General features: G+C 32.1%; 1 protein-coding gene across 2 annotated transcripts in view; it reads right to left on the bottom strand.

The window, feature by feature from the left end:
* LOC143225417 (uncharacterized) overlaps positions 1 to 13,704 on the bottom strand; it is a 118,982-nt gene that overhangs the window by 104,977 nt on the left and 301 nt on the right. Inside the window, exons 1-4 of one of the 2 annotated variants that reach the window (XR_013013832.1) lie at positions 13,385 to 13,523; positions 11,373 to 11,472; positions 8,239 to 8,350; positions 2,875 to 7,456 (exon numbers count right to left, since the gene is read on the bottom strand). Coding sequence is in view for 1 of the 2 variants with exons in the window: in XM_076454822.1 (XP_076310937.1) it covers positions 13,385 to 13,481 (97 nt within the window). In the remaining variant the exon portion in view is untranslated. Of the gene's footprint in view, positions 1 to 2,874; positions 7,457 to 8,238; positions 8,351 to 11,372; positions 11,473 to 13,384; positions 13,532 to 13,704 lie in introns of those variants that run through there. The other variant, XM_076454822.1, reaches the window with a different exon arrangement.

Genomic DNA, 13,704 nt, shown 5'->3' with positions numbered 1-13,704 from the left:
CTAAGCTTGGAACACTAACATTTCCTCTAACACTGGTAGTAGAAGGGCTAATAGCAACATTAAGTGTGGGTGGATAATGCAAGCACAAATGTATTACCGCAAGATGGACAAAGGAAAATTAAATTTTACCGATTCTATTTTATAAAAGAACTATTTGGAATTTTCTCCACATTAGAAGAAAATATATTCTAAATCCAATTTCTTCCTGTATTCAACAGTATTAATAAGCAAATTTTAATTTTCAGCTGTGTATCCTCTTGGTACATATAAAAACATACTTGTTTATTGTTTCATATTGTAGTTTAGTTATCAACATAAATCCATTTCAATAGAATATTTAGTACAGATTTTCATCGCATCAACAACAAGTTTGTTTGTTTTGGAATTTCGCACAAAGCTACTCGAGGGCTATCTGTGCTAGCCGTCCCTAATTTAGCAGTGTAAGACTAGAGGGAAGTCATCACCACCCACCGCCAACTCTTGGGCTACTCTTTTACCAACGAATAGTGAGATTAACCACACATTATACGCCCCCACGGCTGAGAGGGCGAGCATGTTTAGCGCGACGCGGGCGCGAACCCGCGACCCTCGGATTACGAGTCGCACGCCTTACGCGCTTGGCCATGCCAGGCCTTCAACAACAAATACTACCTTTGAGTTTGACAAAAAGACTTTCAATCAAAACTCTATGGCCTTGTAACATTGCCATCCTTTCTAAAATACATGTAATACAAATAAAAATATATATAATAAAAACCAAAACTTAAGTTGTAACTTCATTCAAATAACGTATAAGAGCAACATTGTTGAAAACATGAACAGTCAGACTGTCGCTAAGACAATGGCTTTATTTTAATTAAATCTAGATTTTGATGACGTAATAAAACGTGGAAGTATAGTGTCCATCGTTGTAAAATTTGTGTGAGATAAAACTAAAAACTATCGGGTAAAATGAAATATTTTGTCAAGTTATATCGTGCATGAAGTCAAAGTAATGAAACAGTTAATTTTAATTATTGCGTGATATTTAAATGTCTTTTTTTCTGTGTTAGATGTTTTGTTGGTTTGTGAAAGCGAAACAATAAGTATCCTACGGAACATTTTCTCAAAGAAGCTATGAATACATGTACTTTGTTATGTATTTTAATTCACTTCGAACGAGTCTTAGAAATATTGTGTTACATACGTTATGTATTACTATTTCAAATAAGCGGAAATTTTAATTTTAAATTAGAAGTTAACTAAATGTTAATTTATATCAAATATATGCTATTTGCTAATAAGATTGATACACAATTTTTAACATAAATATATTTTATTATACAAACAAACAAAAAACAGAATACAATTTACTATAACAGTTTTAACTAATAGTTATTACAAATGGTGGTTTATATGTAAAAGTTGTTTTTTTTATTACAAACAGTACCGAGTCTCATATTTGGTCTGGAACTGAATCATTTAACCGTGGGGGCGTTATAATGGTACGGTCAATCCCACTATTCGTTGGTAAAAGAGTAGCCCAAGAGTTGGCGGTGAGTGGTAATGATCAGCTGCCTTCCCCCTAGTCTTACACTGTTCAATCACGGATGGCTAACACAGATAGCTCTCGTGTAGTTTTGGAAGAAATTCAAAACAAACAAACAAACTGAATCATTTATCGATTTTCTCGGAGACCAAATTAATTGTTTGTTGATATCCCTATACACATCTTTTGACAACTGGCTAAACTTGCAACATCCACAAGTTTTCACTGGCAATAATATTTAATGTCCTCATAAAAATAATAACGTACAGAGTAATTCACTGAAGATGAACGATTTGTACTGTTCGATATCTATAAACGTTCTTGGTCAAATTCTGTAGTTTTCCGATTAAAATACGCTTATCATAATTATAGTTTCCGAATCCTTTATCTCACTGGCTGTAGCTGAATGATAATCTTTATCTACTGTCTTTAGGCTAGCTGCTTCTGTAAGACACGCGAGATGTTTTTCGAAGCTTCAATAATGTTCGAAAACGATCTAATATTTTCGTGAAATAAATATTGTTTATTTTTACTCTCAATAATCTTCTACATTTTAAATAAAAAAGGTGGGACTTGCGCAATACACAGCCAACAATATACGTCACATGCAAAAAAAAGAAAATTCTACAGAAATAAACATAGGTATTGAAATGTACTTATAACAGGAAATTCTTCAAAACTTTAAAAATCTGTTTGATACTTTCCCAAGATTTTAGCACTTACAAGAAGTTTAGAGGTGTCAATGATCAATTATCTCATCATGCAGAAAAACTCTTATTAGTACTTTTCATTCTCTGAAACTTATCGATAAATCAGTTTTCAGCTGAAAATACTATAGGAAATATCCAAGCAGACATTCCTTCAAAAATAAAGCACTCATATAATTGTGATAAAACAAGGGATAATTTGTTAAGAAAAATTCATAAACTGATTAAGTTTCAATTTTGGAGAGAATTTGTGCGATCATAAATAAATTTGGTTTGGTTAATAAATAAATGCACTGGTGAAATAAAAATTTTAATTTAGCGCTTTACTAGCAAAGGTAATTTGAGCATGGGTCACATTCTATTTTCACCACGGAAGTCAAATCCAAAATTTAACAAAGTACTTTGTTCCATTTCAATATCAAAATGTGAAATAATATTTTCCGAGTTGGAAAATATTCCTTCTCATTTTGGTGGTAGTGAATTTAAGGTACAGATTACATCTTAAATTGCAATAAAGTTAGTGATTTCTTCTGGTTTTATCTTGTAAGTTTAGTTGTTTTGTTCATTTTGGTTTAAATATTTTGTTTAAATTTAGAGCTTTTTTTCACCAAGAGAGGGATTATAAAGTTAAGTACTTGATTTAACTTACTATAAATGGAATGCCACGTCTTCAGTGAATTTGATGAGTCGCACATATCTTCCATATTTTATATCATCTGATAGAAAAGTTCTTAGTGTGAATACCTATTATGACAGCAGTTTATTCAGATAATTATGTCTTTTTCCATAAGCCCAAGTTCGTCGTTTCTTTACTCCAGACTATAGGACAAAATCAAGTATATAGACTTTGAACACTAAAATCTGAGGTTCAATTTACAACTATCCATTGTGCATATTTCTGCTTAGGATGAAACAAAAATTATTTGTCGTGAATTGAGCAACTAAAGTTACTGGAATTACTTATAAAAATGTGTAAAACTTTTAAAAATAATTTTTTGAGTAATTAAGACAGGCATATTCATTATAGAAGGTTGGTTGGAAATAAGCACAAAGGTACAATGGGCTATCCAAACCCAATTCCTAGTGGTGTGTGCCCGCAGACGTACTGCTGTGGCACTGGACAAGGTATAACGTGTGTTTGTTTTCTTATGGCAAAGCCATGTCGAGTTAGCAGTTGTGTCCACTGAGGGGAATCAAACCCCTTATTTTAGCATTGGAAATCTGCAGATGAACCACTGTCCTACTGGGGAACATTATGGAAAGAAAAGAAGAAAAAGGTGAATGCAAGCAAAGAACCAGGTTGATTGACAAAAAAATTTTAAGGTTAAAATTTTAAAACGCATATAAGAAGTTGGCTGTTACTCCTCTAATAACAGAAGTAATACAAATTGTTCCATTAATTACAAGTCTGTTAGATCTATTTCAGTTGTGAGAAAGTTTTTTCAAAGTCTGATAAAAGATGCTTTGTAAAGTCATTTAACAAAGTTTAAAATTTTGTTGCATAGTAAACGTGGTTTTATTAGGGTATAATCTTATCTAATTTTTTTACATTCTTTCAAAAGGGCATGCATGTAGATTTGGTGGACCTGGATTTTCAGAAAGTATATTATGCAATGCCACATAAAAGAAAAAAGCTTTTCAAACAATTCTCTGTCTGTGTGAAATATAGGTTTCTACATTGATATAAAATTGGCTAGATGGACGAGACGAAAGTTATTGTATATGGAGTTAATTCAACCTTTATTCATGTCACAAGTGGATAATTTCTAGGTTTACTGTTAGGGCCTTCCGTCTTTGTTCTCCTCACTTTTTTTTCAAAGGTAACTCATATATGTTTGGTAAATGATTAGTTAACAACAAATTGCAATATTAATCAGATACGTTTAAGATAACTGAATAACAGTGTCAGAGTTGTCGCTCACACTATAGAAAGGAATGAATGACTTGGGCTTAAAGAAGGTGATCTATAAGAGGTTGGTAAACAACAAGGCCTAGAGAGAGAGATGAGCATTTGTAAAGAAAGGGGAAGAAAGATTGAAAGAAAAAGATGAGTATGAAGTAGGAAAAATAAGAGCACAAACTGAAAGATAAGAAAAGGAGATAGTGGAAACAGAGATAATAAGAGTTTAAATTTTGATCATCAAGTTCAATAAAAAAAAAAAAAGACAGAGGATGGAAGAAAGGCAATGGAGTCAGAACCATCAAATGAAGCTGCTCTAATCTGATAAACGGAAAGATGATAAGATACTTTCTTGGCAAGATATGAAAGCTTTGCCAAAACTCATAAAAGGGACAAAGGTGACTGAGTGGTCTGTCTCAACCCCCTTCTCACAAGAAAAGGCATACGAGTATATGCTTGGACGATGTCAAAAATTTTAAGGATTATGAAACAATTGAAACAAGTTAAAAGTGATCTTGCAGAAATGGTATAAACTTACCACAGAAGGTTTTCATCAGATGTTCAGAGAAGTTAAACCAAACATCAAACAAAATGTATTTCAGTTTGTTGCAATTATAGAGCAGTACTTTACAAGGTGGATTGAAATGACAAATGCTAAAGTTTATATTGAAGGACTGGCAGATCTATTAATACATGAACAGTTCATGACCATGTGCTATACTCACACGTCATTCTTCTGAAGGAGAGAGAACCAAACGATGTGGAAAAGGTGATCAAGTTGGAGAGCAGTATAGGGAAACCTAGGGAGGGAACATAACTGGCAAATCCAAGAATAACCAGTTAATGTCAAAAATGAATTGGATAATTAGAAGCAAAAAGCCACCAAAGGTGAAAAGAACTCGATAGACAAAAGGGAGAAGAGATGCTATACTTGTTATAAAATGGAGCATGTTGTGAGTGAGTGCAAATTTGTTGCAAACAATTAATAGCAGAATCTCATCATTAAATAGTTGGAGCTACCTAGATAGATGGTACTAGCCAAAAAAAAAAAGTGACTGTCAACATGGATTGTGCTACCAGAAGACACAAAATAGACACAACCTTTCAGATTCATCACAAGAAGAAAGTGCTATTACAATAACTTGGTAGTGTATGATTGATGGTACTCTCAAGTTAGCAAACTATCAACAGCGTCAGTGGTAATTGGAGCTGGTGAAAAACATTGAGAGCTGCAAAACAAACCACAATATGCAAGGTGAAGGTCATGTCAGAAAAAAGAAAGTGAAAGTCCTACAAGAAAGTGGAGCAGCATTGAGAACCAGTCAAGTATCTGATGAGCATGTGTGCAGATTATGTTAACAATAAGAAAGTTTCCCACAGCAAAAATGAAGGTAGATACTCCACACTAAGTGGAAGAATGTGAAATGCATTTGTTACTTAGGCCCAGATTGACACTATAGCTGTGGCTGTTATAAATGAAAAACCAGAAAACTGTGACTTTGTCATTGAAGATGAAGACCTATTATACTCAAGTACAGTGGATGTAAATCAGACACATGAAGAAGGTGAAGAAATGGCTGGCAAGCAGAAGAGCCAGTGTGCCAGTTTACCAGTGTTTTCACACAAAATTTCATAGTGCATGAAATATTCTTGGCCACTATCAGGCTATAAATGCACATTCATAAATGTAGTTAAAGGAAATTAGATCTAAACTGTGCAATTATTAGTTTAGTTATAAAGAGTCTATGGTGTTGATTTCTAAAGTAAATTTAACACACACATTTCTAACACACACACAATTACATAATAATATGGTTTCTTGAAAGTGTGTAGTCTCTCATGTTCTCCAAGGATTAAATTGTAAAGCTTTCCAAATATGTATCATTTAATGCATTATTATGCATTAATACTAAAGTTACCCAAAAATTGTTTTCACAAATTGCTCAACTATAAGGTTTTATTCCTTACTGATGTACTTTTAACACATCATTTCATTGAAAGCATTATTCCCACATACTATTCAACAGTTAAGTTACCATCTACGTGTATTCCTAGATGATTCTTTAATTCATGTTTTGTTCCAGTAATTTTCACAAACTGCACAAATGTAAGGTTTTTCTCCAGTGTGAGTTCTTAGATGTGTTTATAAGTTATTGTTTGTTCTAAAGCATTTTCCACAAACTGTACAATGTATGGTTTTCCCCAGTATGAATACTTTGATGTGTTTTTAGCCCATCTTTTGTTTGAAAATATTTCCCACACACCATACAACTGAAAGTTTTTTCCCCAGTGTATATTCCTTGACATTTCTCTTAGTCATTACTTGTCACAAATTGTTTTATACAAACTGCACAAGCATAAGGTTTCTCTCCATTATGTATTTTCAAAATATGTTTCCCACACAGTGTAAGGTTTCTCCCCAATAGGTATTCTTTGGTGTATTCTTAATTCACTATTTGTTCCAAAACATTTTCTACAAACTGTACAACTGTAAGGCTTCTTTCCACCGTGAGTTCTCAGATGTATTTTCAATATACCATTTGTCCCAAAGTATTTCCCACACACCATAAAACTGTAAGGTTTCTACCTAGTATGTATTCTTTGGTGTTTTCTCAATTTACTATTTGTACCAAAGCATATTCCAAAGACAATACAAGTGTAAGGTTTTTTTTTCCCTAGTGTATATACTTTGATGTCTTTTTAATTAACCTTTTGTGCCATAATGATTTTTACAAACTGCAAAACTATAAGATTTCTCCCCAGTGTGCACACTTAGATGTGTTTTTAACATACTATTTGTTTCAAATTGTTTTCCACAAAATTCACAACTATAAAGTCTCTCTCCAGTGTGTATTCTTTCATGTATTTTTAAGCTACTATTATTTCTAAATTGTTTTCCACAAACTGTGCAATTATAGGATTTTTCCACAGAATGTATTTTCTTAATCAGTTTTAATTCATTATCTGTTCCTAACTGTTTTCCACATACTGTACAACTATGAAGTGTCTTTGTAGTATGTGTTCTTTGATCTTTTATGAGACTATTTCTTCTGAAGTTTTCCCATAAACTATACAAGTATATGGTCTTCTCCAGTGTTTATCCTATTTTGTTGTATTATATTATCTAATGTTCCAAATACTGTCCACAGATTAACTGATTGTATCATTTACCACTATCCTGACATACATTATTTCACATTATTTTCACTTAAATTTGTTTCTCAAAAAGATCACTGTTGAGTTTTGGGATTTTTCTGAAGGAATCTTCTTTTCTTAAGACATAATTGCCAGAAAACTGACTTCCACAACAGGTGATTATATCTAAAATCAAAACATAAGATACAACAAACGTAATTAATACACTCATCTGATGAAATTAAACTCATTTTAATAGTGAAACATAAACATCAAAATATTAATAGTTAAGAACAGTTATGATGCAGTTTTCACACTTTTAAACTTTTCTTCACAACTTAAACATGATAGAAACATAAAATGCAGGTAACAAAAGATGTTAAAGATAAAGGTTTGCTATAAATGAAGTGTAGAATCAACTTTGAAAATATGTTAGTATAGTGTTGCAATAACTAATGTTACTTTCAGACAGTAATTTCCTAGATTAATTCTTAAAAATACCTTTTTACCCTCAAGTCTTCATTACCATGAAATGCAATATTCTCTTAGCCCTTTTCTAAACAAGTCACTGTGTTAAATTCAACAGTTAATTAGCCACCTTTAGTACCAAGTTATGTCAATTAGAATAAAATTATATGTTGTCATTCAAAGTTATTTTGTCTATGCTTTAATTTCTTTATTTCAAAAGATACCTTTAGAACTTACTTAAAACTTTGTCACGTAACAAATGAGTTAAGTAAATTCTCTACTTGAGCACTTTGTATCTTCACTGACACAAAGGTAGATGTTGTAATGATACACAACATAGAAAAAACATTCTGTCTGTTATATCAGAAGATAAAATATAACAACATGACTACAAACATCTCACTACTGGTTAGACTTTAGGTAAATGAAAGACAGAAAATACCATTATAGCTACATAAACATTTTAATAAGAAAACTAACAGTTTTAACATGTAAGTTACCTCATTGTTCTCTGTTGTTCCACCACAGTTCTCTTCTTCTCCTTCCTTTTATGATACAGAAAACTTCAAAACTGGTCCATGAAAATCTATCTATCTTCCCAGGAATTATCTTCTGTTTGTAGAGATATAAATAATGTGTGTTTATAAAAAAAAAAAAAAAAAAAAGTATAACTTATGTTTGACCTCTCTCAAGTTCTGTATTTTCTTATATTACCTTAATATATTTAAAGGATTGGTCATCTATGGTCTCTAGCATAACTAAAACCAAAATACCTATTATACTTATTGGATCAGTCCAAACACTGTAAAGAGCTGTATCACACACAATTTCATGTACATTACTACTAATTAGATTATTATCATTTGAATCACAATGATGTAAACAAGTTTATATGTTCTCTCACTTTGTGTTCCTGGAGCCAGGATTATGATAAAATGTGTAGGAATCTTGTATTGTTGTACCACAGAAACATGTTTGCTATTGAAAGTGTTATATTATAGTACAATGTAGAGAATCTAATGTCAGAGGCAGTGGTTTATTGTTTTGTGTTTCACAAGTTTTTTTTCAGTTGCTAATACTGAAATAAAATACAGGAAGTAGACCTGATAGGTTTGAAGCAGAAACTCTCATGATTAATTTGGAACTACTTGGTTGGTACTAATAAGGATAAAACAGTGGCACTCATATCACTTTTTTTTCATTTATTATGTTACAAAGTTGGTAAAATTGACTAAATATGTACTGAGCTAGAGTACAGATAATGGATAAAAATTTAAAAACACTGGTCATGTGAATCATGAACACTAAACCAGGAAAACTGAAGTTGAATTTAAATCAGTATGGAACTGTTATAAATCTAAACTAATTAATTTACAATTTTCAATGTATAAAATCACAAGGAAAAGAATGAAGTTATTTTGAATGTCATTGGTTAGTACAAGTTACCATACAAGGAAGTTGTATCACCTTCCTATTTATATAGGGCTGTCATCAAATGATCATGTCATCATGCATTAGGAAAATTCACATTAAACATATGCTTGTGTCTTAGTGTCAGTTAGCTCAAGGCTAGTGACAGGTAAGTCTCTCAGGGAGATATGTGTATTGTTCTGTGTACTGAGGCAAGGTACCACCTCAGAAGTATAACATTTTGTCAATAAAAAAATTATGGTTTTACTAGGTGAAAAGTGGGAAAGAACAAAAGGGTGGGAAGGAGATAAACTATGGCAAAGAGACCAAAGTCAGAAGGTATATAATCATTTATGATAAATAGACATGGAAGAAGGTCTAATGGATTGGAAAAAGAAAGATATGACACATAGAGTCAGTCTCTGGTCTGAAATTATAGAGAAGAATGTGAGAAGACAGAGTGGGGACAACTGTGGAAATAGGAACTACTCTTTGAGTAGAATATGATCTACCATCAAATTCAGGGAGTCAGAAAAATGGTAAGCTTAGACTTCAATGTAGTGACTATGGTCTCAAAAGAAGATCCAGTGTCTGAAAGCACAGATACATGGAATTAGTATTCCCTGGTTCAATGAAAGAAGTGGCCACTATGGAGATGTCAAAAGTACCATAACTACCACCCTCCATAGATGTGGAAAGAAGTGGGACAAAGCTGGACAAATTGCCAATGACTCATAAAAGGTGACATTAAAAGAAGACTTCTTGATCAACTAGAGACTGGAAATATCCTGGATGTCAAGGTAAGAACCACACTCCTATAAAGAAGAGTATGTGAACAGATGTAAACTTGGACAAGGTGGTGTAAGCGGCATTCACCCACTGTAGTCACGGCCAAGACTCTGACTAACTATCAAGCCAGGAATCCAAGGAGAAATTTCACCGATCAAGGAGTGTTCACCAAAGAGAATGCATAAGAGTCCAGTCCATGGGAATGAGAACTTTCAAGAGCTGAGATTAGTCTGAAAGGTAGGGTCCTGAACAGGAACACTTGACTTTGAGCAATAAATAGCTATCAACAAAGTAGGCACCAAGGAGAAGAAGCCTAGAAAATTGGGATCATAAATAAAGGAAAACCAAAACCAAGCTCAACCCTACAAATGCTAAAGAAATGAACACATCAGTAATATATGACAAGGCAAAATTTAATTACCACACTTATGAAAATCAGAAAGAAGAGGAACATAGTGAACACATACGACAAAAAATATTCAGTAAGAAAAATTAATTACATGTTACTAGTAGTAATTATACATAACATACAAACTACCTAGTTAACAAGGTATTTATAAATATCAAATAAACAAACTATTTAATATTATCCCGTTCACAAAGTACGTAACAATGATGAAAGTACTAACCAATTAAAATTACCTAAAAAACACAGTAATAAGTTACTATTCAATGAAAGTAACCTACACAACAAAGGATGCACAATGAAGCACTACATTGTCAAAAAATGGAATGACAAGGAACATAATTAACACTGATAAAAGAAAATATATTCGAATAGAACAATGAATTATATGTTACTAGTCATAATTACATATTAGGTACAAACTAGTTAAACTTGCCAAGCTAACAAAATGTTTTTAAATAGGAAATGGATAAACCATCTAAATATACCAAGTGCACAAAGTATGAAATAATAACAAATATACAAACTCAAAAATGACTTATAAAACACATTAATGATGAACATATAATGTAGTAATCCTCTAAATTAACCTAGATGATAAAGGACACTCAATTAACTCCTATACAGACAAAAATGGAGAGCAGAAAGCACATAGTTAACAATGAGAAAACGAGTACTCAAACAGAATAATGAATTAGCTGTTACTAGTAGTAATGACATGTAACTGACTAAACATACCTGTGTAAAGCACTTATTAATATAGAACCAATAAAGTGACAACATTTGCAGTCTACAAATTACACAATATTAATGACACTTGCAAAAAATGATACAATTTACTGAAAATACAGAGTAATAATTAATACTTACAAATTTAGATGACCAAGAACACAAATATCTAACATATCAAAGTCTGAGTACTAATGATACAAATACGTAATTCTCCTGGATGCAATAAAGGCAATGCCACACAAAGGGCATTTGAACCAGGTCTACCATGGCATGAAGTTTACATGTTGAAAAACTTACCACAGATCTGCTGGGAGAAGTGGAAGCAACAGGAAGAAAAAAGAAGAACAGTTCTGCACCAAAGTAAGTGACCTGATGCCACATCATCTGGTGGAAGGTACTGAAAAAGAGAGAACAAAGTGTCTAATGAATTATTGTATTTTTCCTCAGAAACATTGTCACATTGAAAACAGAAAGAACTCTCTGGCTGAACATGTGAATTAAGCTTCCCATGAATTAAGGCCTGCACCTCCTCTGTAGATAAAGTCAAACCTGATTTTTGTGAAGTTGTACCAGTAAAAGTAATTTCCAAAGCCAATATATTGATTGCAAATTCATCCTACAATCTCTTATAATTTGGTAACAAGAAATAAATGCAAACAAATTGCTGAAACAAGTGAATGCAAATACAGTAAAATGAAAAAGTTGAAAAGGCAAAGAAGCATATTTATAGCTTTGTAAGAGTGAAATATGACTGTACTGGAAGTTTTGGGTGTTGCTGACTGCAAGAAGGATGCAACTGTTTTAAATAAGGAATTGAATTACTTGGGAAGTTGGGAGAATGAATGGCTGATGAGTCTTAACTATAATTAAAACGAGAGAATGTATGTGTAATGTCAAAATAAAAATTTCGAGTATAATTTTGATGGGAATAACCTCAAAAATGTTAGAGAAAAAAAAGATCTACCTGTGTAGTTCATAAGTTTCCTAAGCTATGAAAACAATATGCTGTTGGTAGCAAAAGGGCAAACAGAATTTTAGGATGTAAGTACAGAAATAATTAATACAATTATATAGAGGTTATAATTTCACTTTATATTTTATTGGTTAGGCCATATTTTGGGTACTATTCTGAACTAGACTTCTCTCAGAAAAAGAACAATTAGAAGGAATCAGACTGAGGTGTTTAAGATTATCAAGGAAACTGACGGCTTTGTTGCATAATATTTTTGTTATTTAATGGTAGGAGAGGTGAGTCAAAGAGATGCAAGTATAAAGTTTACCAAGTTAAAAGTCATCTTCAGTAAACACAGAATGGCTGGTCTTCAAAACATTTTGCCTTCAGATGTGGTAGACACAGCTAATAAAAAAGACATTCATAAAAAGGCTTGATAAACAGTTGAATGGGAAGGGCTGGCTTTAAAGATTTTGGTGTCACAATTAATTCAGTGGACAGGATGGCATAGGTGGACTAAATGGTCACTTGTCATCCTTTAATTACATTTCAAGGAGGCAGATATCTTAACAATGATATAGGCATTGGCTCCCAATTAGAAGAACAATGTAACAGAGGAAACAAATATGTAAAAAGAAAACAGACATAATGGAAAAAGATTCTTCCAATCTGCACTCAAAACTAAACACCATGGGATGTTGTTAGATTCAAATTCTTGTTTCTGATTATTACTATCTTTGATTATTCCAAATAAAAAAGTAGTTGAAAGTACTTAATCAATGATCCTAAAACTTAAATAATTTGTGTACTTCACTAATTATCCAGCTCGAATTGAAAATAAATATTTTTAACAAATGCACTTTCGACTTTTTTTTTACTTGCATAACAAGGAAATGTCACCGACTATTATTTTATACTCTTGAAATAACTTATTTTAGTAGTCTTCCAATAAAATATTATCAAGTTATTACAAGTAAGGTAAAAATATAAAACAAATGTTGAGTTCAGTGTCATAAAAATACTTTACTATCACTAGCTTCCCACTTAATCCCCTAAGTAATTGTACAGAACACAGTCACGCTAAGCTGGTATTGGATTTAACCACACTCAAGTGATGGTATAAAAAAATAATTAATACATTGTTGTTGGCCTCAGGTTTCTCAACTTAAAGACTAAAACAGTGCAACCTAATTTTATTGGCACATATCTCTGGGGCAGAAAGTCAAAACACATTATGAATAAAACTTTCTAACCAATGATGGAAAATTCAGACATTGTTAAAATGAAACGGGTTAAATTTACACTATCTGTGTTGTAAAGACCACAATACATTTGAATAATAAAGATACACACTTACTAACAGGTTGCGTAAAAGTCTCTTCACTTTCCACCAGTTTGGTATCCGACAAAGTATCTTTACAAACTGGTTCAACCTTTATCTTTAATAATTCCATGATTCAGTCAGAGCTTCACTTTTATGTTCTTATCAAAACTTGAAGTAAAACTATAGAACACATTAAGAATAAAAACTCGTATTTTAAACTGGTCAAAACTAAAACTACAACAAACATTAAAATTAAAGTACACAGTATCTTTATAGCTTTAATATTAATTCATATGCTTCTTTTATTACGTCTTTACACTAAGTCATCTTTAACTGGTATTAATTTGAAATTG

The sequence above is a fragment of the Tachypleus tridentatus genome, chromosome 9 (genome assembly GCF_004210375.1).
Source record: "Tachypleus tridentatus isolate NWPU-2018 chromosome 9, ASM421037v1, whole genome shotgun sequence".
Lineage (NCBI taxonomy): Eukaryota > Metazoa > Arthropoda > Merostomata > Xiphosura > Limulidae > Tachypleus > Tachypleus tridentatus.
Note: the sequence above shows the minus strand (reverse complement) of the source record. Positions and strands in the feature narration are given on the sequence as shown.